This window comes from Cygnus atratus, chromosome 7 (assembly GCF_013377495.2).
Source record: "Cygnus atratus isolate AKBS03 ecotype Queensland, Australia chromosome 7, CAtr_DNAZoo_HiC_assembly, whole genome shotgun sequence".
Lineage (NCBI taxonomy): Eukaryota > Metazoa > Chordata > Aves > Anseriformes > Anatidae > Cygnus > Cygnus atratus.
This window is the reverse complement of record NC_066368.1, coordinates 12,638,200-12,662,455: the sequence shown is the minus strand read 5'-3', so window position 1 is coordinate 12,662,455 and position 24,256 is coordinate 12,638,200. Positions and strand designations below refer to the sequence as shown.

Sequence of the window (24,256 nt, the reverse complement as noted above, 5' to 3'; positions counted from 1 at the left end):
AATGGGGTTATTATACACACCATTGCACAATGTTTGAAGAGCTTGGTTGGCCCTTGTAGAGGGTTAGGAGAGAAATAAATTGGAAAACAATTGCACATAAGACCTTCAATCCATCAACTGCTCCATATTTATCCAAATTACCATTACACTGTTCCAAAATACAAATCTGTGATACATTCAGGGGTGGAATGTTAATACTGACTGGCCAGATTTGACAAGGCAGATTTTTCTTTTGCTGCTGCTTTTAACTTGCAGTAAAATCTTGTGTCCAGAGGAAGAAGAGGTAGTAGTGGCAGCCACTTGCAGTGACACAATTACTCTCCACTGAGAGTGAATTCCCAATTTAATTTTTGCCACTATGCAAACTCCAGTCTGAGTCTCAGGAGGTCAGGAGGTTTTGATTTTTCCAGAGATGAGCTGTGAACAACTTCATTTATAAGGAGCTCTTCCTCAGTCACATGCAGAATTGAAGGGCAATGTTTGCAAAACTAAATTATGATTTGAAGTCCTTTCATTTTTAGGTCTGTTAGTGCATGGTTTTCAGAAGGTGCAAAGGTCTGAAAACTCCGGACACCTTATGCTCCTGAATGCGGGATACCCAGAATTTTATATGTTCACTGAGCAAAGTCAAATGTAGCTATTCTATGTGATGATATGGCTTAATTCCCCACACCAACAGAAGAAATCTGTGGTAATAGTTGCAGTCAGTACTTATAAAATGCCAGCAAAAAGGGGTTTTGTCAAAGCCAGTATAAATAACTACATAGCCTACCTCCAACATGGCATTTTTGTCATCTTCTGTTAAATCTTTTGTCTGCTAGACCAACTTCCAGTCAAATACCCCTCCTTTTCACTTCAGCTCTCCAGGTACCAGACAATGATCGGATCTTGCTAAATAATCTTAAATAATAACAATCTTAGTCTGACACGGTAGATACTAAAAATATTGAAATCTGCAAAGCTACGTGGGTGGCTTTTTCAGTGCTTTATTCCTCAGTCTGGAAAAAAGTATAACCTCAAAACCCAGTTCAAAGCAGCCTTTCAGTACAGAAAGCTGCAAGTGTGTCGACAGTGTGGTTTCCATTCAGGCACGGTTATATCCCGTTCCAACAAGTTTTCTCATCCAACATGAAGAAGACACAAGGCAAAGAAAAATTACTTGGTGGTAGTTGTGGTAGTCATAGTTATTCCTATTCATCTTTTCCTTCCCTATCCCAGGGTCCCCTCAGTTAAGGTTTATATATATATGAATATATGTGTGTATATATATATATATACATGTATTGTGTGTATGTATATGTGCTTTGCAGGATTTTGTCTAGAAGTTATTTCTTTTGTACCATCCTTGCTTGAGGTTTTTGTAGCTAAACACTTCCTGTTGGATGAAGCTATGATCCTTAATGTAAGGCAATGTGGCTCATAAGAAGAAAAATTGGAATAAGCACAGTTACTAGTAATTAATTCCCCACCCCTGGATACTTTTCCAGAGCCTGTTTTATGTTCTCTGTGGTAAAGCGTGCTCACTGATGACAGTGTTTAAGAGTATTTCATTCGTTGTTTGAACTAGCTGGATGTTTCTCTTAATGAGCTCTCCCACTGCTATCACAACAACTTTAAATACCTTATGGCTAGCAAGGAAAGACTGACACACAGGCAGATTTGTTTCTGCAAATATCTTCTTGATATAGTTGCATTTTTCAGTGAGGTTGATTTCATTGCAGGTTGTGCTGCTGCTATAGTAGAAGGGAAAGTTCTTATACAACTGTCTTTTTGTAGGAAAAGGAAAAACTATATGTGGAACTGAAGCATGTCTTGGCCCGTCAGCCTGGACCTGAAGCCGCAGAACAGTTGCAGCTCTACCGGCATACTCTTCGAGAGAAGACTAAACAGCTGAAAGTAAGAAATGTCCTCTTTCTCTGGCTGAGGGGCTGCCAGGCTTGCAGAACGACTTCACTAGTGATTCTGGAGACCTAGGCTTCAGGAAGATTTTCAATGATCAATGTTCATGCCTTCGTATATTAGATTAGGAAAAGAAAGCTAATTCTGCATCTCCCCAAGGGAGAAGCAATAGCAGTAGAATATCTTTTTGCCACATTACATTTGTTTATTTTATTATAACAGAAGAAAAGTCTTATTAGAATGTGTGCACAGCATAATGCTGTAAATGCTTCTTGTGTGCAGACATTCTGTGACACCGTCAGTTTTCCATTAAGCTATTCTCCATCCCTTTTCTTAAACTGTTGAAGTCTTTAATAAGCAAAACCATTTCATTTTCTTTTTAACGAGATAGTGGGAACATATTGAGAATCCAGTCTTAAATTATTGTTATTTCTCTTGGAATGCGTACATATATATCAGACTTGCAAACTTTATAGTGATGGCCAAAGTAACCTGTCTTAACCCCTTGCCACTAAAAGTGAAAATTTCCTGATTCAGAAGGAATCTTGAGGAAAACTTTGAAAGCATGATATTAAAAAGTGATTCTTTGATAGCACGAGTTGATCTTCCCTTGTTCTTGCCTGCATGAATGATCAGTCTCCCCAGGAGTTCATCTGCTTCTACAGCTCCTTTCTCTGTTGCAGTCATCATCTCCTGTTCACTGCATCATAATCATGTCTATACTAACCACGAGGAAAAAAATGCAGGAGCAGATGGGCCCTGAGGAAACAAAGAGGCTGTTATGCAAATCTTAGCTTTCCATGGAGAAGAAAAACAATGTAGAAGATGTAAAATAGAAGCCAAAGTTTAGCTAAACTGAATGTGATTTGAAGTTTTCCATACGGTTACCGTTTGTCCATAATGCATTCAATTGCTACTGTTTATTTCAGGCATAGTACGCTGTAGTGTACTGGTGTGCTTGTCATTTTGTGGTGCCAGGTCAAGTTTTTCTCCATCTTAAAGAAGAAAAACATACTATGTGTACTCCTACTTTCTTTAAAGTTTACTGATTCAAATGCAAGCAGCATTTTATTCATATTTGCACTGCCTGGTGCTACTTTGCTCTTGTGGATTTAATTACTTCATGTAACAAAGTGGATCCCTATGAATAAAGCCCATTATTACTAGATAAACTCCTATGTTAGTATATTTTTTTAAGCCCTTCATTTTGGGTTTTCACCTAGATCTGTGTCCCAGAACATTAAGAGCTAACGTATGTATTAATATAATTCCCATAATGCCTGGGGCATATTTTACATGTTTTATTGTAGTTAAATTGCATAGCCTTAATTTTGTAAACCGTCCTTAGGTGGGCAGAGGTGATTGAGTGAAACACGATGGAAAATGGAAATGTGGTAGAAAATGGTGATGTCCTACGTGGTCAAATGTGAAAGACAAAAGTGCTTATAAAAGCACTAATTTATGTTTAAGTAAAACTGACATCTCCTTTTTCTGCTTTTTTTGTCTTTTGTTTGTTAGGTTTTGTCCTCAGAATTGAATATGTATGAGTCACAGAGCCAAGAATACAAATATGAAATTGAAAGGCTTGCCAACGAGCTTCTGAACGTGAAAAAGAAATATCTGGCTCAGAAACGCAAGGAACAACAGGCCAAGTATGGGAGAATAACAGTTTTGTCTATACAACTTTCTGCATAAACCTACTTTTTTTTTTAAAAAAAAAAAACAACTGTTTTACCCTTTTGATCAGAACACATCCAAATTTGACTGAGATGATGTATAGTTTTGTTGCCTAACTTTCCTGATGTTTTCCTTCATATTACTTCAGTCTGGTCTAGATTTACCATGATCTGAGGCCAGGTAAAGAACATCCAGCAGTGATACTGCTGATGTGTTCTCCAGTCCAGTTAAATTATTCATGCCAATGAGGAGGTGCCCAGAAGACACAGATTGCTATCTGGTCTCTCACATCTAATGAGACATCCTCAAACATTATGAGGACCTCAGTGTGCTTTATGAGTTACAAATTAAATGAAATAGCATCTTATATGGAGGACGACCTTTCTTCAGGTGGCAATTAAATAATCCTGGTGTAAAAACAATGTCATTGTTGTTTCCAAAATGTGGCAGTTGTGCCTGATGACTATCTCCTTCTGGCAGCAGATATCATTGCCAATGGTTGTAGAGAAGAGCATTCCCCATCCACTTCATTTCCTTCCTACATGCAGATGGAGGAAAGTGAGCAATGATCAGAGCATGGGTTTATGAGATGTCTTACCCTTTTGAGGGGAGAGCCTAAGAACTTTCTCGTAGGTAGTTGTCTCTTCTTAACCAGTAGCAGCTTGATGGTACCTCCCTGCCAGTATCAGTCTGCAACTGAGCATTCAGCCGCTTCTCTTGATTAAAAGAAAATGACTAGGATCTTAGTCGCCCATTTTGTGGCCTATTAAAGTGACCTAATTTGCAGAGGCTGGGAGATGAGGCTATTCTGATAATGAATCTCCAGCCTGGGACACCAAAACTATTAGTCACTTATGAAAATGGAGTTATGGGACTTTTCCTCTTAAAAAGAAGTTTCTTAGATTTCTGCAATCAGATGACATGATGTTACCAAGTTTTTCTGTGTATGCCTTTTGTCTTTCCATCCCTTTCTTTCCCATCCTGTTCCTTCCTAGCACACCAAAGCCAACAATTCTCTGTGTTGCTGAATATATTCAAAGCTGACAGTATCTATTTCTTTCTTAATCATATTTCAGGCAGCAAACAGTTTCAATGACTGAATTAGCGAAATAGCCAGTGATAAACAGTGACTTTTATCCCCCTGCAAATTGCATAATGTTATCTTCATGTTTGGAATTAGCAACAATTGTGCAGTGCTAATGGCCTTCCTGGAGCTTTAGGATCAATATGTGAGGCTACCATAATGCCTGATAATCCATTTCCAGCAGCTAAGTATCCTCCTCACAATAGTTTTAATGTTTCCATTTTGGACCCTGACATCATGATTCTTTTTGTTCACCAGATGAGAAGAAATTCACCCATGTTTTGTTGTTACATCGTACCTGGAATTAATTCCTGTCATAACGATTGAAAAAACAGCTTGTTAGGGACATAACTGTTCTAAGGAAAACAAAAACATTGTGCGAGGTGGTGGTGACTGAACCTCGGCCTGTTAATTGTACACAGTGAATGGAAAGTTGTGATGTAGGTCCATTAATGCCATATTCTTTACAGTGTTTATAGGTTCAGGATAGCAATATCTGCTGTTAGTGCAGTTTGTCAGGTTGTGTCTCCTGTGGACATGGCTGTAGTCCTATGAGCACGGTGTCTCTCTAACATCTGTGTTTAGGAAGTACATTCACATGCTGTTGGTGGTGCTTCTGCAGGACAGCTGCATCTCACTGCTCCCACCCGAGGCTCAGAAGCTACCAGCTCTGTGCTGCCAGGCCTGACTCGCACTTTTCTTGTGCCTGTGGCAGCTGAGAGGTCGCTAGGTGCCGGGTCTGTGCTCTCCTCTGCCCTCATTGTTTTGTTCCCCAGAAGAAAACTGTTGGGCCACAACCTGCTTTGAAAGATAGTGTGCACCCCAAGGCATAAATGGGCATATCAGCCGTGGTTCTGTCATCTCGAGACTCCTCTTTGCATTGCCCGACAGCAGTACAGAGGAAACAACCTTGTTGTGCTGCCTTCCTTCGCCAAACTGCCAATTGTGCATGACATGTCTTTTGCTTTCTGCAATAGAGAGAGCTTGTTCTGCAGCCAGACCCTTCCCCAAGGAGTCCTTTGACCCTGACATGCAGCCATTGCACATCATTCCTGCCTCAGACTGAGCTGTACAGGCACAGCTGGGCGTGTAGATGCTAGTCAAAGAGTCAGGGGCAGTTGATTCTTACAATTTCAGGTTGCTCTGAATCCCAGCTGAGACAAAACCACTGACTTGATCTCCATCACGCTGGCTAATGTTAACATCATGTCTGAAATAAATGTGTCTGCTTTTGCTAATAAAAAGAGGATCCTGTTGGGACGATAGCATTAGCAGAATTATTGACTACACTGGTATGAAAGAGAATTAATACTCTCAGATAACCTCATACAAAGGTATCATCTAAAGCTTTTATTGATTTGCACAAGACAGTTCTGGTTTTTGATTTAAAGTCTTGATATTGAATTAATGCAGCTTTCCATGGGATGCTAAAGGAATATAATGAGTGACAATAGGAATTTAGCTTTGTTCTGTGTTCAAGCTGAAAAACCGTTGTTTCAGACTTTGGTTGTAAATTTGAAATCTTTTTATTCTTTTGGATTTCAAATGTTATCTTTTCTAGATGTCTTAGGCTTTCTTTTCCTCACCCTTTCCATTTTCTCCTTCTGCTTCTTGTACCCTTTCTGCTTCGTTAATTTTTCTAATTGCTTCTAGCACTAGGGTTCCAGTTTGATCTTTGTAAGGATTGGTGAGAAAAGATGAAGCTTAAAGCCGCACCAGAGACCTCGTCCTGAAATCCTACCTATGTAAATAACTGCTCTGAAGAATGTCAGTAGTATCTGGGAGCTTTTTCACATGGCTACTTGCACGTTAGTTCTACATAACATATCACAGTGTTCTGCTGAACAGAATTTTCCATTCTGATGAGCACATCTGTTGGGTGTCTCCATGGGAGCAATGAAGTCAGAATGAGCCTAGACTCTGGATAATTTTCTCTCACCAAAGTTGGAAGTTCAATAGTGAGATAGGACGAGCCATCTAAATGTAGCATGTTAGCTCGTAGTGCTGTCAGCTGGCATGCCCATTAGTGCTGTATTGATATAATTAAAAACACGTACAAATGGTTTTCATGGCTATGTTCATCTGAGCCATCTTTTGCCTATTCTCCCACCTCCATATGAGTTAAATTTGGAAAAAGAGGCATAACTAGTCCTCCTACAGGGTTTCTCTGAATTTCCTCCTCTCCCTGCACAGACAGTAATTTTTAGAGACAGAGAAAAGTATTAATTCCAGGGAGTGTTTTTTTTCTCCCTCAATGGGGACTGAGTAAGGGTGCTAATGTGACAAGGATAGACTTTGTAAAAGCCTGGTTGCACTCACATTTTTGTCTCAGTCTCGGTGACTGTAAAATAAAAGTAATGGTACTGGCCTTCTTTGTAAAGCCTTGAGACGTCTACTGTTGTGATATACTCCTACATCACAAAGCTCCACTCTGTTAATTTTAAATATCTTTGGACCTGTTTCTGAAACCTCCAGGTGTATCACAGTGAGCTTGAAATACTGTCCTTTGTATTTGTTCTGCTGTGCTTACCTCGCAAACCTCATTAGAGAAGAACCAGCTAACCCTTGTTCCCTCCTCTTAAGGCCAACAAATTCAAGCCTTCCTGGATCCTCCGAAAGAGCAACTTCCTGGGGCCATGGGGCGCCCACAGCATAGTGTTAATTTTTCTGCAAATGTCACAGGCAGGGTAGTTATCACTAGAACTTTGTTAAAACAGAAAGACAGATAACACTATTCATTCATTAAAATTCAACAAAGAAAAAGTATCTCCACGTTAAGTCTTTGATTAATGCAGCTGTTTGTTTGAAAACAATTGTATACTTGCTAGAATGGGTTGATGATTAGAAATCTGAAGTCACGGAGCTCATGTACAAACTTGCTCTAATGAGGTGCTCTGACCATTTTGGGGAGTGGCACTAAGCTCATTTAGTTCTGATTTTAAATAATTCCAAAAATCATCAGTAGTCTTGTAATTAGATCCAAACAGACACCTAGTCATGTCGGTTTAGCCTAACGGGCTTTAATCAACAAATTTTTAATGATCTCTTGATACACGATTGCATCAAAGAAACTTTGGAGGACACAGATTTCCTTCGTTTGTAAACATCACTGGGCAGCAGAATGAAAAATGTATTCTCCTTTTCTTTGTTTTTATTTCAAGGGAGAAGGAACGATCCTTGGCTGACATGGAATCTGAGTTTCCACGCCGCAAACCTGATGTTCCTCGCTTCACTGGAGGGGGCTTTGCTCTCAGCAGACCCCTTCCCCGAGTCACAGCTTAGCAATGGACTTACCCCATTCCCTTCCCCGGTTTCTTGCTAAACTCTGTGCCGGGCTGTTTGACAAACTAGAATTGAGAAAGAAATTCAGAATCAACTTTCATTCTGAAATCACTTTATTGCTTTCAGAAGAAGGCATTTTATGCTATAATTATCCTACTTTTGGTTTAGAAACGGTGGACCAAATATGCCATATGTGGTGCCATCAGAATCTCTACTGGTGGAAGTGAATAGTGGAGACCATGCTGATTTTTTTTTCAACACTGTATCTCTTTATTAAGCACAGTAACACCACAAAATGCCTTAATATGTAGAGCTGTTTCCCCTTTATCTACCTCTGTTGTAAGCAGTCACTTCATTTATCCTCTGAGTCAAAGCACCTGAAAGAAATGAGAAAACAGAAAGGAAAAATTAATAAGCTGATGTTCCAAGCCCTACTGAGCAAATGCAAAATTATCAACTCTTTACTTAGATGTACACATGTAGCAGTTCTTTGTGCAGGTAGTATATAATTTGGTTTATTCAGTGTTTGCTACAGTTGTTTGTAAGATCAAGGAAGCTTGTGGCTGCAATGTGCATTATTAAGACTGAGATTCTGTTTACTCTGATAGACGCAGTGACATAATTATGTCTGTTCGGCTGGGGAGACTATGCACACTGACTGGGACATGCTGTTCTCCCACATAAATCCTTCCTAGTGAGTTAAACTTGGACTCAAAACATGGCAAACTTTACTCTTTAATTTCTAGACACTTGGGCATTTTTGTAACTTTCAGAAATTGTTTTTGTAATACAGCAGGAGCCCTCCAACCTTTTCAGCCAAAAGAGATTTAATTACCATTCATTAACAAGTGAAATAACAAAGTCACGGCATGAGGTGCTGAAGTATAGAAAACTTTCAAGTTGTAAAATAAAATGTTTTGAAACTGGTTTGTACATGGAAGCTCTTTCTCAGCCTGGGGGATAAAAATACTTGTCCAAAGAGATACGCTGATAAATATTTCACATGCACAAAAAACCCTTTGCAAAGATTTTGTTCTTTCCTTTGGTGGAATACATAATTAAATATTAAAGCTACTGTGGGAAACTTTTAATGGAAGTGTTTAATTCAAAGGAATCAAGTTAAATACGACAGGGATCTACTTTCCTTTTACACAGGGGACCAGAACACTTAGTCATCAGATCCATTGTATTTTTCTTTTGTTCCCAGAATAACTATTATTGCTTTTTCCCTGTCAAGTGCATTATTTGAAAGTTATCATTTTAGGGCAGTCATGCTGTCTGAATCGTGTCTTTTGGGTACCTGACATGTCCTAACTATAAAGTTAGGATAATTGAGAATAACTGACATGGGTGCTTGAGTTTGATGGGATCCCAAGGAGGTTTTACTGAAGCTTTTAAAAGTCAGTATTTGTTAAGGTCCTGGGTATTCAGCCTAGAGCTGGACTCCACTATGCTTACTGATACTGGGGAGTAATTTGTACTGAAATAAATCAGTAAATTCACATTAATTAATTCACGTGAATAAGAGAGAGACAGTTACCCTCTGAGAACACCATCACACTGCAGAGAAGCAACCGATTTGTCGCACTGAGATGTGCAGCATACCCCTAACTTATCCAGAGGTAACTCACAGCTGTGCACATCTTTCCCTCTGTTTGGTGTCAGGGTTTAGAAGACGAGCTGTCACGGTGGTTAACAGTGGTCAGAACAAAGGAAGGGGAGCCAAGCAGATGGAATACGTTCACTAATTTTTGTGAGTACAGTAATAAAACAGGTTCTTTTCCATCTTTAGATGTATTTAATAGTAACTTGTGTTGCATTGGTTGATCTGTTTTTACAGTAAGACAGACACTCCATCCCCAACTGGGTCTTGATCTGAGTTCTCCAGTCTCTAAAATGGGAGGAATATTGTTTGTCTACTGACTTGCAAAGGTGAATTAATTTATAGATATAAGATATAGATATATTAACGTATAGATTTAAGTTAATTTGTAAGAATTAACACTAATAATTTTTCATAAGAAAAAGTGCTTAATCTTCTAGATTAAAAACAAAGAAACAAACAAACACAAAAGCAAAAAACCACCAAAGAGGATTGAAAAGAAATGTACTTTTCTTACGCAACGTCGTCTTCCCACCTGGAGAGCTAAGAAGTGAGTGCAGGAAATATCACCTGCAAAGTAGGGGAGCTTTTCTTGTGTACATCCACAGTTTCAGGCATCCAGATTTGAATGCATTGGCTACTATCTCCACTTGTATTGCATTGTTTACTTACTACAGGGAAACTAAATTCACATGTTAGTTTGGGGAAAAAAAAGGCAAGAACATTAAGACATCAAATTAATGCCAGTAACTTTCAGCATAATCAGGAATAGAATAACTGCAGCCAGCTTGATTTATAGTGCCAGAGAGTCGAAAATATTTCTGAGTTCATGTAATAGAAGGGATTAAAGCACACCAAATCCACCCCCCTGGTCTATAAAAGTCAGGAGCCTGAAAAGTCTCTCTGGATGCCTGTGAACCCAGCTGATGCGGCGGTGATTTTAGCGTTCAAGGATGTGGCTTGCACAGCAGGGAAAGGCAGAGTGTTAATGAGAGTATCATTTATTCAGTCACTTCTGCATTGTGAGCAGCAGCTCTGAAGTGCTTCTCAAAGTTGTGTTACAGAATGATATTAATTGAATTCCCATCTAGATGGCAAGATGTAAGCCTAGAAGTAGCAAGGATATCTTTAACTTCATGTTCCTGCAAAGATATGTGAAAAGATGAAGAGAAAGGGCTATGATCCGTAGTAAAGTTAAAAGAAATCTTTCTTGACTTTAATTGGTTTGGATTGAAGCTGTAGTAGCTTTCACAGTAAATCTATCCTGAGTAAGCAAAGTTATGTATTCATCTGCGGAGCTCTTGCAATACGTAGACAATATTTTAAGTAACTTCCCATGTTACTTAAGTGCTGATCTTGTCTAGCAGGTCTGTTTTCAGCATATTGTTTAAGCACAACAAAAAACAATACGCTGTACACTGACCCATCCATTCAAAGGTTCTCACAACCCTTCTGGGATCGCCTGTTAGGTCTGACAGCACACGAAGCCTTCCTTTACCCTCACGTTGTGGACTGAGAGCAGCGAGAGCACACGCTACACACCCACTAACAAGTCCTGCTGCAATAAGTCTGGGAAGCCCTTGAGCGAACAGTGGTGAAAAACAGGTCACAGCTCAGCTCCATCACGTTGAGAGCCACAAACTCCAGATCTAGGGCAGGCTAGGAGAAGGTAAGGACTTGGCACCTGCAGACAGGAGCTTTTACCAACACGGCAGGGCGGAGGGTTTGCCGTGAGTGGAGCAGCAGGTGCCAGGCCCTGGGGCACTAATTGGCCTTAATGGCCCTGACCAGCCTCACCAGGACCTAGGGGCTCCATTTAATGAGCCCAGCCCTGCCGCTTTCCTGGTGCACCCAGCAGCAGGACAGAAAAACAGCTTTAGTGCTATCTTCTAAGTACTCTAGAAGCATGAGCTGCTGCTGCAAGATGGAGGGGAGCGGGCTGCGCAGGAAGGGGGGCGCCAGGTTCTGAGAGCCCAGGCAAGGAAGGGGACAGGCCTGCCCTCCTGGCTGCTGCAACTGAGGAGCCACCACAGAGCTGCTCGGCTGCGTGTCCTGGAGCCCTGTCTGCAGGTGGGTTGGCAGTAACTGTCTTGAGTCCATCGTGCCTTCGTCTCAGGCTGCTGTTTCATATCTTCATGTTGAAGTGATGCTGTTGTGCCTCAAGTAAGCTGCAGGAAAGAGGAGAGAGATGTAGGTCCTGGATTTACTCCTTATCCCCTGGATAAAGTTATGAGAGGGTAAAGTTTGTAGGAGAATCAAAAAAAGAATTTGGGCAGCAAAACCAGTATCTGCCACTCCTTTTGAAAACATTACAGGTGCTTCTTGAAAGCTGGCTCATCCCAACTATCTTTATCCAAATTTAAGTCTCTAAATCATGTGTGTTTGTATTTAGGCACTTCAGCGGGTGAGTATTATTTCCCTAGCAGGTGGTTCAGCTGTTGTGCTATCCCCACTAGCAGAGTGTATTTTTAGTTTGTTTCTAAAAGCAGTAGCTTTGATCCTGATGCTCGTTCTCTTCTCCACTTGTCTGCTTTTTAAGCAGCCCCATGCAGATCAGCCTGGCTCCTCCTGCTGTTCAGCATGCAGAATGCTGTCCCGATACAATCCCATAGGCTTGCTTGAGGAGCTTCTCTTCCCAAAAAAGGTGAAGCTGTGCCCACGGCATGTGTGGGTGTGAAGGCTCAGGGCAGGATCTGCAGGCTGTGCTGTACGTGGCTGAGGCTGGAGAGCTGCCTGTGGCTATCTCCTGTATACGGGATTAGAGGTGTTGGGGTGGTGGGAGCTGAGAGAGGTGCTGGGCTAATGGGATTTCACAAATACAGGTATTTGTGAGATCATCAGCTTGCCTAACATCCAGAGAGAAAAGAAGGGGAAAGAGTGGTTTTAAAGGCTCACAGTTCTGCAAGCTGGATCTTGGCAGATCTGTGCTCACCTCCAGGGTGGCCAGGAGCCTCCCTTTCTTTTGGTGGGCACTTTAATCTGCCCAGGTGTGAGGTGGATGCAGCAATTGTGTTTTCAGTCAGCCTTGACTATTTAAACTTCCCAGTTCTTCACAGCAAGGACCATTTTTCAGGGCTTTTTCTTGGCAGAAGACTAAGTAGCAGTAATTTAAAGCCATTTTAATCTGAAATGAGAATCTCTACATGGGGTTTGAATGCACTTCAAGTTAAGTATGTGTTTGCAACTTTTGTTACTCCCTCTTAATTTTCTGAGTGTGCCTGTAGAAACAGGGCATTTTAGTGTAGTGGCAAAACATTCGGATAGCTCAGCCTCACTGAGATCTGTGGGCTGCAGGGTGATAACTACAAAAATAGTAGGGGAGAGACGTATTTGGTATTGGCACTGAAATGTAGGCAATTAACCTACATCTAATTTCTCACCTTTAAAAAAAAAAAAAAAAGTGGTCAACATTTGCTATCTTGCCTCCTCAGAAACACCCTGAAACTTTATCTTGAGTACAGAACATTTCTGGAGGAAAAATGCGTGGTTTATTTAACTTTTTAAAAATCTATATTTTTTTCCAAGTGCTGTGCCCAGCTGCCATGGGAAACCACAACTTTCTGGGACCACTCTGACACTTTTGTGATCAAAAGCGATGATGCCAGAAGTTCTCCTGTGGCAGCTGAGCAGCAGGAACTGACCACAGGCACGTTCCTAGCTGGCCCCAATTGCAGGGTAAAACACATTTGCTTAAACCACCTTTGTCGCAATAAATGAAAAGGTGCCCGAAGCAGCAGTTTAAACAGACCTGCTCTGCCTTGCAATCAGGGCAGGCTAGGAGCAAACACACATTCAATTCCCACATTTATCCTGAAGGGTAGTAGCTTGCAACTCTGTGAGCATCCTCAGAACTGCTTTTTTCACTCTGCAAACCTGTGCCCCCTTGTAGCCCCCTTACACAAAGGGTGAGTAGCCGTAGCTGGGGCTGGCCAGGCAATACACTTTATCATTTCTGAGTCTCTGTTTGAGCTGCCTCATCCCTTGTGATTTCTGTGTTATTAGGATGTATTCCCTCCTGGCAGGTTAGGAAAACTCATCACTGGAGTTTTATTTTAGCTGAGTGTACAAAAGTCTTCTAGAAATTACCAGGTCCCTTGCTGATTTGGAAGCTGTAGAGGAAGAAGACAGGAAGACCTGAAACGTCTCAGACCAGCATTCTTTATTAGCTCTGCGATGCTTTATTTGCTTAGTTGTGAGCTATTTGCTAAGTCCCGGTGCTTGCACCGGTCATGAATTTGGAACAGTTTCAACAGTAAGTTTTTCTTGCCAAAGTTATCTTCCAAATTGCTTAAAGCAACCTCTGTTTTAGTTTGGTTTTGGAGTGGATCCTGTTGTTCTTGTTGCAGAAATGGGTGTCTTAATTGGTATGCAGAGCAGCGGACATGTTAGAGCCATGCATATTAACTGCAAGGAGTGAGCAATTAAGTGAACTTCAGTTACACAAGTCAACATATCTCTGCTTGAGTACATTAGCTGAGGATTTAGTGTATTTCCATTTGCATCTAATCAGGTGCAATTCCTCCTTTGCTTTTAATCTGATGTGTACTCACTGGATCTAAGTCTGATTTTATTCTTTTTTTCTTGAACCTTTAGCATTAATATTGAACCTTGATGGCAAACAAACCATTCCCGTGCCAATTGCTGTCCTCTGGTCAGTCATACAGGCAAGCAGTCTGATGCTCTGGATGGATACGTTGGGGTTGTCCTCACAGATGGGGCGTTTCTGTCTTATGGGAGTCTGGAGGCTCTTGTGGTGGGGTTTCTGGTTGGCCTACCTGTGCAGACCCCCTGGTGGATCCTGATCAGGCACCAAGGGCAGATGGTTGTCTGAGAGGTTATTTTGGTGGTAGTGAGGCAGTGTTTGAACACTTATTCATCTCCACAGCTCCCACTCCACCCTTGTGATCCAGGGTTGCTGGTTAAAATGCCAGGGTCTGTGGACAAGATGCTGTATCTTGTAACCCCTGAGGAGATCTCGTATTTTTGGTGGCATGCCTGACTTCTGTCCCTCTCTGAGGGGGAAGGTGACCGTCCCCATAAGGCACCAGCTGCCCCTGTGTGCCTGCCTCTGGCATGAGGCCTGGGGACAGCAGGGGCTGAGCTCTGCGCTCCCACCCGGGCCTGTGGCCTGTCCCCACAGTGCAGAGCTGATTTGGGATGCTCATGCCTGGGGCCAGGCGCTGTGCTCCAGCTGCCTGCGGTTTCAGAGCTGTCAGTCACACACCCTTCACAAGCACTAAAATTCAGATCAGGTGTTATCAAGGGAAATTACATGCCAGCATCACTTGTCTGATCAAGAGCTTCACCTTGTGCTCCTGGAGGATGCATCTTATAATTTACTTCAGGCTGAGGGATTTTTTCTTCCCCTATCTGCTTTATTGCAAGCTGGCAGCATGCTACTGAAGCCACATGCTGCCCGGCACATCTCCCTGCCTGTTTCCTTTGCTGGCAGCTTGTGGATTTCTGCTGGACTTTGACCAAGTTTTGAACCTGAGACCTTGCTTTCTTTACCCACTTATTTCATTGCTGTGGCAGCTCCATTTCCACATGGCCACCCCGTGTCCCATGCCTGGGCTGCTGGCATGGGGGGTGCCCCTCTCCGCTCCTCTGAAGAGGACAGGTTTGTTGAGCACATGGTGGGGTGTGACTGAATTACCTATGAAAGTAATGGAGCATGGGGAAGTATGGAGCATGGGGAAGGGTGGCTGAGGGGCTGAAATGGTGTCCCTAAGGTGAGTGTGCAGTATCTTTGTCCCTCTCCTTCCTGAACCATGTGTGAGGCAGAGAAAGGCAGAGGTGTGCCGCCATGCCAGGCTTCCAGGTCATGGCTGCAACTTCCCTACTCTAGTGATGGGCTTGCCCTGGGGCTGGAGGAGAAGGGAGCTGTCAGGTTAATGGTCTGCTCCTCACTACCAGCTCAGAAGATGGCTGTTGTCTAGGACCACGGCATCCCACTGCCACCAAATTGTCCACCGGGCTACTGCCAAGCACTTGAGCAGCCCTGCAGGGCAATGTGTTCAGTCACGGGTCGGAGACTTTCCTAATGTCCCATCAGGCCTGGTGCATCTTCAAAACTCTGAGTTTTATCTGATCTTCAGGGTACCTGGGGAAACCTGTGCACCCACTGTCCTTTGGCTGAGCGATCCTTTGGGTGTTAGAGAGCACATGTGGCTCCAGCCATGGAGGCCTCTAAAGCTCTGGAACCTTCTAAAGCCAGACAAGGAAGGGAGCCAGCACCACTGCGCAGGCCCCGAAACCCTGCTCAGGAGAGGGGCCTGTAGTGTATCTCAGGAAGCACAAGGTGACTTCTTCCCAGCCTGTGGCAGGGTCACTCAAACATATGTTTAAGCTCTGTGGGATCCCTGCACAGGGATCCCAGCCTCTCCCATTCTTTGACCATCTCCTGGACCTTCAGCCACAGGGAAAGGCCTCCCTGCCTTGGGGTGCAGAGCTGAGAGGTGCTTCACAGCCAGCACCTGAGTTGGGTCCTGTACCAAGTGTCCTGGCCTCAGGTGCTTTTCCTCTTTGACTTGCTCACAAATCAAACCCGGTTTGAATGCAGAGCCTCAGGCCATTTCTGCCTGGATTCAGATCTTACAAGCACAGCTGCAAACCTACCAACAAGTTTTTCATGTCTGCTTTCTCTGTGGATTCAGTGCAGCAAAGGCCACATCTAGGTGAGATGCCTCATCATTTTTTTTTTTTTTTTGAATCTTTTCATCTAATACACTTGTCAAAGGTTTGCAGGCAGCTGCAGCTCAAATCACTGTGTTTTCTTGTGATTGCTTTGCCTGATAGCGTGGTGAGTATTTGCATCTACTCAGTGTATGATAGATGGCTGGATTCATGCTGTACATTACAATCCAGGGGTATAAATGTTTTTAAGTGACTTGCTCAGCTTAAACACCAGCACTGTCTGCTGCTCCCTAGTCAGCATCATGGGCAGAGAGAGATAAAATAACAGCGGTAATTGTGGTGATGGAGTGTCACTGGCAAATAATATGAGCACAAAGACTGTTTCCAGAGATGGATGGAGTATGACTCCTCTGTAACTTCTATTGAGCTTTTTAGAGTGAGGACAGACTAAAGACCCCATTCAGGAGCATGGGAAGCGTGAAGGGCTGGGAGTCTGAGCAAATATTAGGACTTGATAAGAGTATATTTCTTTTTAACAAAATCCACAAAGGCAGAGAGGGAAGAAACCTAAATGGTAGAGATGCAGCGACCCCAGAAGTACAAGCAGGGGAACTGCTCCCAGAGCCAAGTTCAACAGTGGTGATCAGCAGCTGCTTGACTCCCAGAGCTGTAAGCCCAGCTGAGGGCTGGGTACATGCCACCATGGTGGATTTAAGGTCTTTCCACACCATTTTGATTACCAAGTGGGAGAGGTCTGTGGGTGGTTTTGGAGGGGAGGTTTCTTATGGCCCTATGCATTTCCAGGTGGAGGGAGTATGTGCAAAGCAATGATGGAGAGCAACCAATCCCTGAATCCAGCTGGTGTCAATCAGGGAAATTAAAATAACAAATGAGAAGGACAGGTGCTGTCAGTCTTCTCTGGAACAGAGTGAGCAAAAGGGAGCAAACTTGTTTCCTGTGTGATATGTACTTGCTTTCAACACTGCGATGACATTTTAGTTTGCTTGGTGAGCAGGGGATAGAGAGGGACTAATGAGGAGTAGAAAGAATTTGGGATGCAAAGCCAGAGACTCCTGGGAGGCCCAGGAGGAACATTTGCATAATCTTAACATCTTCCTTTGGCTCAAATCTCTCAAGTCTCCTTCCTGGGAACTTCAGAAACTCTTCCTCCAAATGCTGCAATAGCAATGTGCTTCTCTCACTGTGACATGAAGGATTTCAGTGGGAGTTAGATACCTTCATCCCGTGAAGCCCTTTGTGGTTGTGTCCAGGCTTCTTTGCTGTGCCAGCAGGCCTCTGGTGCCATGTAGGGGCTTTGTGGGCAGCTGGGCTTTGGGTGCCGGAGCATCCTCCTGGATCTGTGGCCCCATTGTGGGGCAGGGGTAGAAAGGGATTCATCTCTTTGGAGGCCTCCGCAGGTAGGAGCGAGCTGGCCTTCTCACACCACTTGTCTTTGTTACTGATACACAAATGCTGCAATCCCCTCTTAGGGTGTCCTCTGTCCATGTTTCATTCAGGAGTGGCCCTATGCGTAACCCAATGTTATGGGATGGGTGCTAACAGCAAAGCTGATCCTTGAAACAAACAGCATTATTTTGGATAGTTAGAGGAGTAAGTGCAACAAGGTGGTGTAAGTCCAAAATGCTCTCAAATGAGAGCTGCCTTGCTCGGAGCCCAGGCGGGCTCTTCCCTCACGGGGTGGCCCCTGGGGCACTTCAAAGCAGCCAGGACCCCTGCCTGCTCTTTGAGGTGTCCGTGACTGTGCTGTGTTAGCCCTGGCAGGGCTCTGCCTGCGGGGGCTGGGGTGCAGCACTTGCTCTGAATGTCACTGCTTCCATCTTAACCAGAAGTGGTGTGATGAATGCAAGACAAACAGCAGGGCTGTGCTGCTCCTCAGCACTGCTGCGTGTGCAGGGTAGGGAAGCTGCTCTGGCTTATACAACTGTGGTTATGTTTCCCTCCATCCCTAATTTTATTTTATTTTGTTACTTTTTTTTACAATTATCCCCTTTGGGGATATATTTTTTATTTAATATCTAATTCATTTTTAAAGGCAAACTCATTACTGTTTTGGAACTGTGGGTAGATTTTTTTTTATTATTTTGTTAATACAGCAGCCATAAGCAATTTTAAAGCACTGCTTTACTATATAAAACGATCTTCCCTTATGATCTGATGTTGATACTGCAGCCTGATTTATTTTGGAGAACTGCAGAAAATGGCAAATGCTTAAAAGCTAATCATCGCGTTGGTGATGGACGTATGGGTAGAGTATGCGCAGCACGTATTTAAAAGACAGGATGGTGAGGCTAGTTGTGCTCTGCAGCCTGGGTGCGTGGTGCTTTATGCCCCTTCTTGCTGCCAGCCAGAGCACAGGTCCGAAGGACTTGAAGCCTGGCTGGGTCTGAGGATACAGGAGGAGCTGGTCGAAGGCAATGCTCGGGTATGAGGTGAGATAAAGCTTTTTGCTGTGCTCCTCTCCTGCGCCATTGGCCATGTGCCCTTATTCTGAAGGACAGAAACGTTGCTGCCGCTGTGGGGGTGCCTTCCTGCTGGGTGATGCTCAGAGGACGTGGGGTCACTGAGCAGGGACAGGCCCTGGGCTTGTGCCACGCTTGCTGCCACGTGTCCGAGTGCCACCACCCCCGGGGATGCTTGGAGCTGCTGCACCATCGTTGACATCTGACGTGGGGGGAGATCAGTGTGGCCTGCAGCAGTTATCATTTGTGCTAATAATAAACACTGGCCGGCTTTTAGTCAGTAACACGACTTCCTTGCTCTCATGTGCTGAGGCAGCTCAGGAGGGCAGCGTGGCTGTCAGCCTGTGCAGGAGGGAAGGCCGGCTTCAGTCCTCCCTTCTGGAGCAGGACCCAGGTCCTCGCTTTCAGGCTCATCTGTCTGTGCTGTACGGCAGAATACAGGCAGCTGTGCTGAAGCTGCCACAAGGAAAGTTTTAAGGGGAGGAAAAGAGACGGTGAGAGATGGAGGAGGGGAAAACAAGAGGGCAGGGGGAGTGGTGAGGAGGAGAAGGGGCTGGAGATGCGTTACAGCAAGCAGGAGTGCTGCCTGTGCCCTTGTGGTCTGGCTGGGGAGATGGTGAAGGAGATGAGCCTGAAGCTGTTACTTGTGAGGCTGCTGGAAGCCTCTCTTAAGACAAGACTTTTTCTTCCTGCAGGTGGATGAAATGCAGGCAGGGTGGCGGGTGTGCTGATGGTGTGTTTGAAGCTTACATCAAACACTTGTGGTCTGGAAAGCTCTGAGGAGCAGGGTGCTCTCTGGCCCTGCTCTCACCTCCAGACTGTGCAGGCTGCATGGAGATGCCCAGCTTCCCCCCAGGGATGGGGCTGACCTCCAGAGCTGGACTCTGGTAGCTGAGTTGACTTGTCTGGGCTGTGTGAGATGTGGGGCAGGGGGGCTGTAGGCAGAGCTGGAGGCTCAGTGTTGGTGCCCATGCAGCTCTGCAGAGCCCCAGAGCAGGAGGGTGCTGGTCAGAGAGCAGGGAACAATGCAGTTAGGGGCATGAGGGGTGGGTAACGTGTCCCATGTCCCCTGTTGGTCTGCCCAAATCCCCAGGGGCTTGGGTAAATTGGGGGGGCAGCCCATGGGGAAGTTCTCTTTCGTCCTCCAAGTGACACCAAGGTGCATTAGCACAGCACTGCCCAGCTCTTCCAAATGCCCCCTCCAGCTCAAGGGTCTTACTCAACCCCTCACAGGTAGGCACCTCTGCAGAGCTTTTGGTGTTCAAGGTAGGACAGGACTCATCACGGGGAGCCTGGGTGCCGCGAGCCTTGCAAGAAAGGAACGGCTGAGGAAGGTGATGTGCTGGGAAAGAAAAATAGCTGCTCAGCTCTGCACAGGGGCTGCTTTTCCCTGTTCTGTCAGGCAGCAATGGGGAATAGCTTCTGAGCCAAGCGGATGTGCTCTGAGCTGACTGGCACCATGCTTAGCCCCAAAACTTTATTCTTTTGTGTGCGTTGTAGGGGAGGTGTTGACAAGATTGTGGCTGAAATGCTGAGGCAAATGATTTCATGGCTTCTACAGGAGCTTGCTCTTTACTCTGATTTTCTCCACCTAAATATGTCTGGGAGAGGTTATTCAGCTGTTTGGACCATTGTTTTGATCTCTTGTGCCTGATGTTTCTGAGCTAGGAGTGCGGAGGGAAGGCAGAGCCACTTGCCTGTTTCCCTCTGCAGCTGCCCAAGCCACTGAAGGAAGCAGAACGCTTCCCTGTGACTGATGAAGCGCTTATCCTGTGTGGGACTTGTAAGCTTCTGGACGGTCCCCAAATGCCTGTGTGCTTGCAGAGACCAGGGAAGCTGAAAGTGAAATGGCAGCCACCAAAAATGGAGCATGTATCTGAGCAACCTGCAGGTGTGGGCAGCTCTGGGGGAGGAGGTCCTGCCCCAGCGTGGTGAGCTGGCATCTGAGGAAGGACAAAACCTCTGCAGCGATGAGTATTCCTTCGCCGAGCCACCCAACTGTGGTGCTTCATTACTGGTTTAGCTGGAAGAGCCTGCAGAAAGCATTTGGGTGCAGACAGAGGTTAATTGTGCTGCTGTTCTCCCCAGCCCACCTAATCTTTGCCATTGATGTTTCTGCAGCTTTTCCCTTTAAAATTAAGGCTATTGTCTTCCCCCTCTGCCAATGAAGAATGTGATCTTGGAGGCACAAACTTTTCCAGGCGGTCTTTATGAACAAAGAAGAGCGTTCAAAGTTTGAATGAAGTCTTACGGCTGGCTGGGAACTTTCTCAGTAAATGTTCTTTAGCAGAATATGCTAAAATTTGAAACTGAAACTCTGCAAATACCTATACTTCTGTCCATAAAACTTCCCATGAGAGGTACTTTTGGATGGCACAATTCCTGGCCGGGAACAGAAGAGGAGCTGGGGCAGGCAGTAAAGCCCTGGTGCTGGGCTGTTCCCATGCGACGGGGCATGCTCTGGCCACACCAGACACTGATCTGGGTGCCTTGAGAAGGTGGCTCGGTGGTGGGAGAGGCACGGCAGGTCCCCTGCAGTGCTGGCTGAGCCTCAGCCCTGTTTCATGACTTGTCTCCTGTACAGGATCTGTCCTAACGCGATGTGAGTGGGGATAACAGCAGCTGCTGGAGCCCCGGTGGGTCTCATGGAGGGAGGAAGAGGTGGGCCATGGGCAGCCACCCTGTAATGTGCCAGTCCATAAAACAAAGCTGCTCCTTGAGGCCAAACTAAATCTGCTTGTGAAGGAGGGATTAAAAAGGAGGCAGAGGGCAGCTACAAGGAGAATGCCACCAGAAAGCCGGCTCTTTGATTCGGGGTCAAAAGCAGATTTCAATGCATTTGGGCTGTAAGCCCTGTTAAGTGCTGCTGCAGGCAGTCTGGAGCCTGGCGACAAGCACTAATTTTGAGAGATTATTCCTTGCTGGTGGACAATTACACACTGATCTCAGCAGGAATCTGAGCATGGCTAATCTAAATGGCCTGGCATTTTGCTATTCAGGAAGTAATGCCTTTTGATTTGTTAATGTTATAGAGCATTTACCCTGCACAATAAAAGTTCAAATGTTCTCCCCAGGTTTCATTACTTCTCAGGTTTGCTCAGTAAAGGCAGGAACGAAATGCACGCGCATCGATGTTTAGAATTAGCAGGAAATTGCCCTGCTCCTGTGGTGAAACACTGCTGCTCGTGCGCTTGGGAGGCTTCTGGAAGGCCCCCCGGGAGCAGGCCTCTGGCACCAGCAAGGGGCTGCCCGGGGTCCCTCCTGCGGCTGAGGGTAGCTGCCTGGGGGTACTGCAGCTCCTCTCTTCGAGCAACATCGCCTGAAATCGTCTAAATGTCCGTGCCAAGGGGCAAGACTTCATTCAGCTTGCGTTGTAGCTGCTGGGTGCTGTGAACTCACCTACAAAGAGATCTAAGATATGACAGCAAGCACAGGAGAAACGTCAGAGGTGTTCAGGGTGGCTGCTGCCGCGAGGTGCCTGTTGGTGCCTTGTTGCTCGTGTTGCTGCATCCCCAGATGGGTGAGCTGGGACCCGGCCTCACCACGTGTGATGAAGTGCTTCCAGTGAATCCTCGGCCAGTATAAAACTCCGGACTGCTGACTGCAAGGGAGTTGCGCTTACTTGCACCAAAAGATTTGTCTGTGAGCAACCAAATTCATCTGAGAAGAGCTTGTTAGTAGCACCTAGATACTACAGTAATTGGTGAGCTATAAATACCCAAGCAGACATAATATTAAACAGGCTGTGTCATCAATTAGTTAATGACAGAAGCATAGAAATGTCAGATAAAAATAACCTGTAATAGCACAATCCTTTCTTCTTACCCCCCCTCCTACTCTCCCTACCCAGAAGCGAGCAGCTCTGGGACACCTCATTTTTTACTGTTAATAATTTAGGAGCTGTAATGTGCTGTGATGAGCAGCGTCTGATCTGCAAAACATTCGCTTTTCCTGATTGCTTTATGCTTCCAGTGCTTCACAAGTAGCAGAGCTGGTAAAAACAAGAGGATTTGATGCTGAGAATCCTCTCGGGTAATGAGGTGGAGCGTGTGGCGCGGCTTCTAGACGGAGTTTGTTTAATTCTCGTGGTGGCACTCCTACGGTGGCAGCAGCTGCCTGTCGTGTGCAGCAGCGTGGCCTGACAAAGGGCACGCAGGCTCAAGGGATGGAGAGGGCTCCCAGGAAAGAAACTTAGCACTTTCCTCATTCCTTGGGCTTGGATCTGCAGCTGTGAGGCGGACCCCACAAAGGCAGCCCGGCTCTGGTAAAGGCAGCACACGTCCTTCATCGGTTTTGTTCAGAATTGGCTGCCAGGTTTCAAAAGTCATGGAGGAGGATACAAGGAAAGGAGGGGGACAGACTGACCCGCAGGCAGTGTGGGTGTGCAGATCCCAGTCACAAAGGCTAACAGCCTAAGAGAGTCCCTCAGCAGGTTGTCAGGAGAAATGGGAACACAGACAGCTCTCCAGCCCGTGCCCCAGGTGCTATCCTGTTTTTTTCCTTTCTGGCAAGGAAATGCTCAGGATGCGCAAGTCTGACCTGATAGCTGGAGCCTGGACACCTTTTTTTGCCCCTATCTTACTTCCTCTCTTATTTAATAATAGTTCAGGATCCTTTATATAAAACAGCAAGACACGTGAGCCCTGACTTTCCATGGCTTTTAAACCACATGGGTGCAGAGCTTGCTGCTGTGCTCCTTGTCCTGGCAGCACTGCATGTCCCTGCTGCCTCTGGGAGCTCATCCTTGGACCCAAAATGTGTCCCTGGGCACAGGATGTGCATGCTATTAGGGGCAAGGAGTGCCAAAATTAATCTGTTGCCCCTGGGTTTGTGCCTCCCCTGCGTTCAGCAGGTCAAAACTGACCGAAGGCACGAGGGAGAAATCCCGAACCCCATCCAGAAGCAGAGAAGGGAAACTTTCATGGTGCAGCTCTCATTTCCACCACTTCCATTTCTTCTGCTGCTTTTTTTTAATGAAGACAGTTTGTTTCTATTTAAATGACAAAATTGTGTTGCAACTGTGACAATTCCAACATCCTGAATTCTTAAAATTTTTAGGTCTGTTTCCCTCCTCTTTCTCCACCTCCTTTCCTCTTTTTCAGGATACAGAAATTAGGATAGGGTATAAGGAAAGGAGGCGAAGACTCAAGAAAATCTCGAAATATCGCAACTTCTGAACATGGAAACAAAATGATTTTATTTTTTGTTTGCTTCCTTGGGATCTTCTGTTCACTTTTGGAAAAATTGAATGTCTGCCTATTCTGTGGCAAATACCTTTTTTTTTCCCCCCACAGCTGAAATGAATACCCATGCGTGAGAAGCAATGATGGTGTGTTGTGGAAAGCTTGTGCTCGCCGAGGCTGGAAAATCCTTCAAAGGAAGACTCTGGTGATCCTGGGCAATAAGGAATTCCCAGGCTGATGGTGGATCAAGCCAAGACAAGCAGACAGCGGTGGAAGAATGGGAGAAATGAGCTGTGATGAGCACAGGAGGTGAGGATGTGGGGATGGAGCTGGCTTGGAGGGGTTACGGGGCAAGGGACTGACAGAGACCTCCCCAGGTTTAGGTGGGGGCTGCGGCTGGTCCCCGGGCAAG

General features: G+C 45.1%; 1 protein-coding gene across 1 annotated transcript in view; it reads left to right on the top strand.

Annotated features, from left to right (window-relative positions):
* The window catches only part of CFAP58 (cilia and flagella associated protein 58), a 57,878-nt gene extending 49,865 nt beyond the window's left edge, over positions 1-8,013 (top strand). Inside the window, exons 17-19 of the mRNA XM_035547671.1 lie at positions 1,777-1,896; positions 3,418-3,551; positions 7,822-8,013. Coding sequence (XP_035403564.1) covers positions 1,777-1,896; positions 3,418-3,551; positions 7,822-7,942 — 375 coding nt within the window. The 3' untranslated portion in view covers positions 7,943-8,013. The remainder of the gene's footprint in view (positions 1-1,776; positions 1,897-3,417; positions 3,552-7,821) is intronic.
* The last annotated feature ends 16,243 nt before the right edge of the window (positions 8,014-24,256 follow it).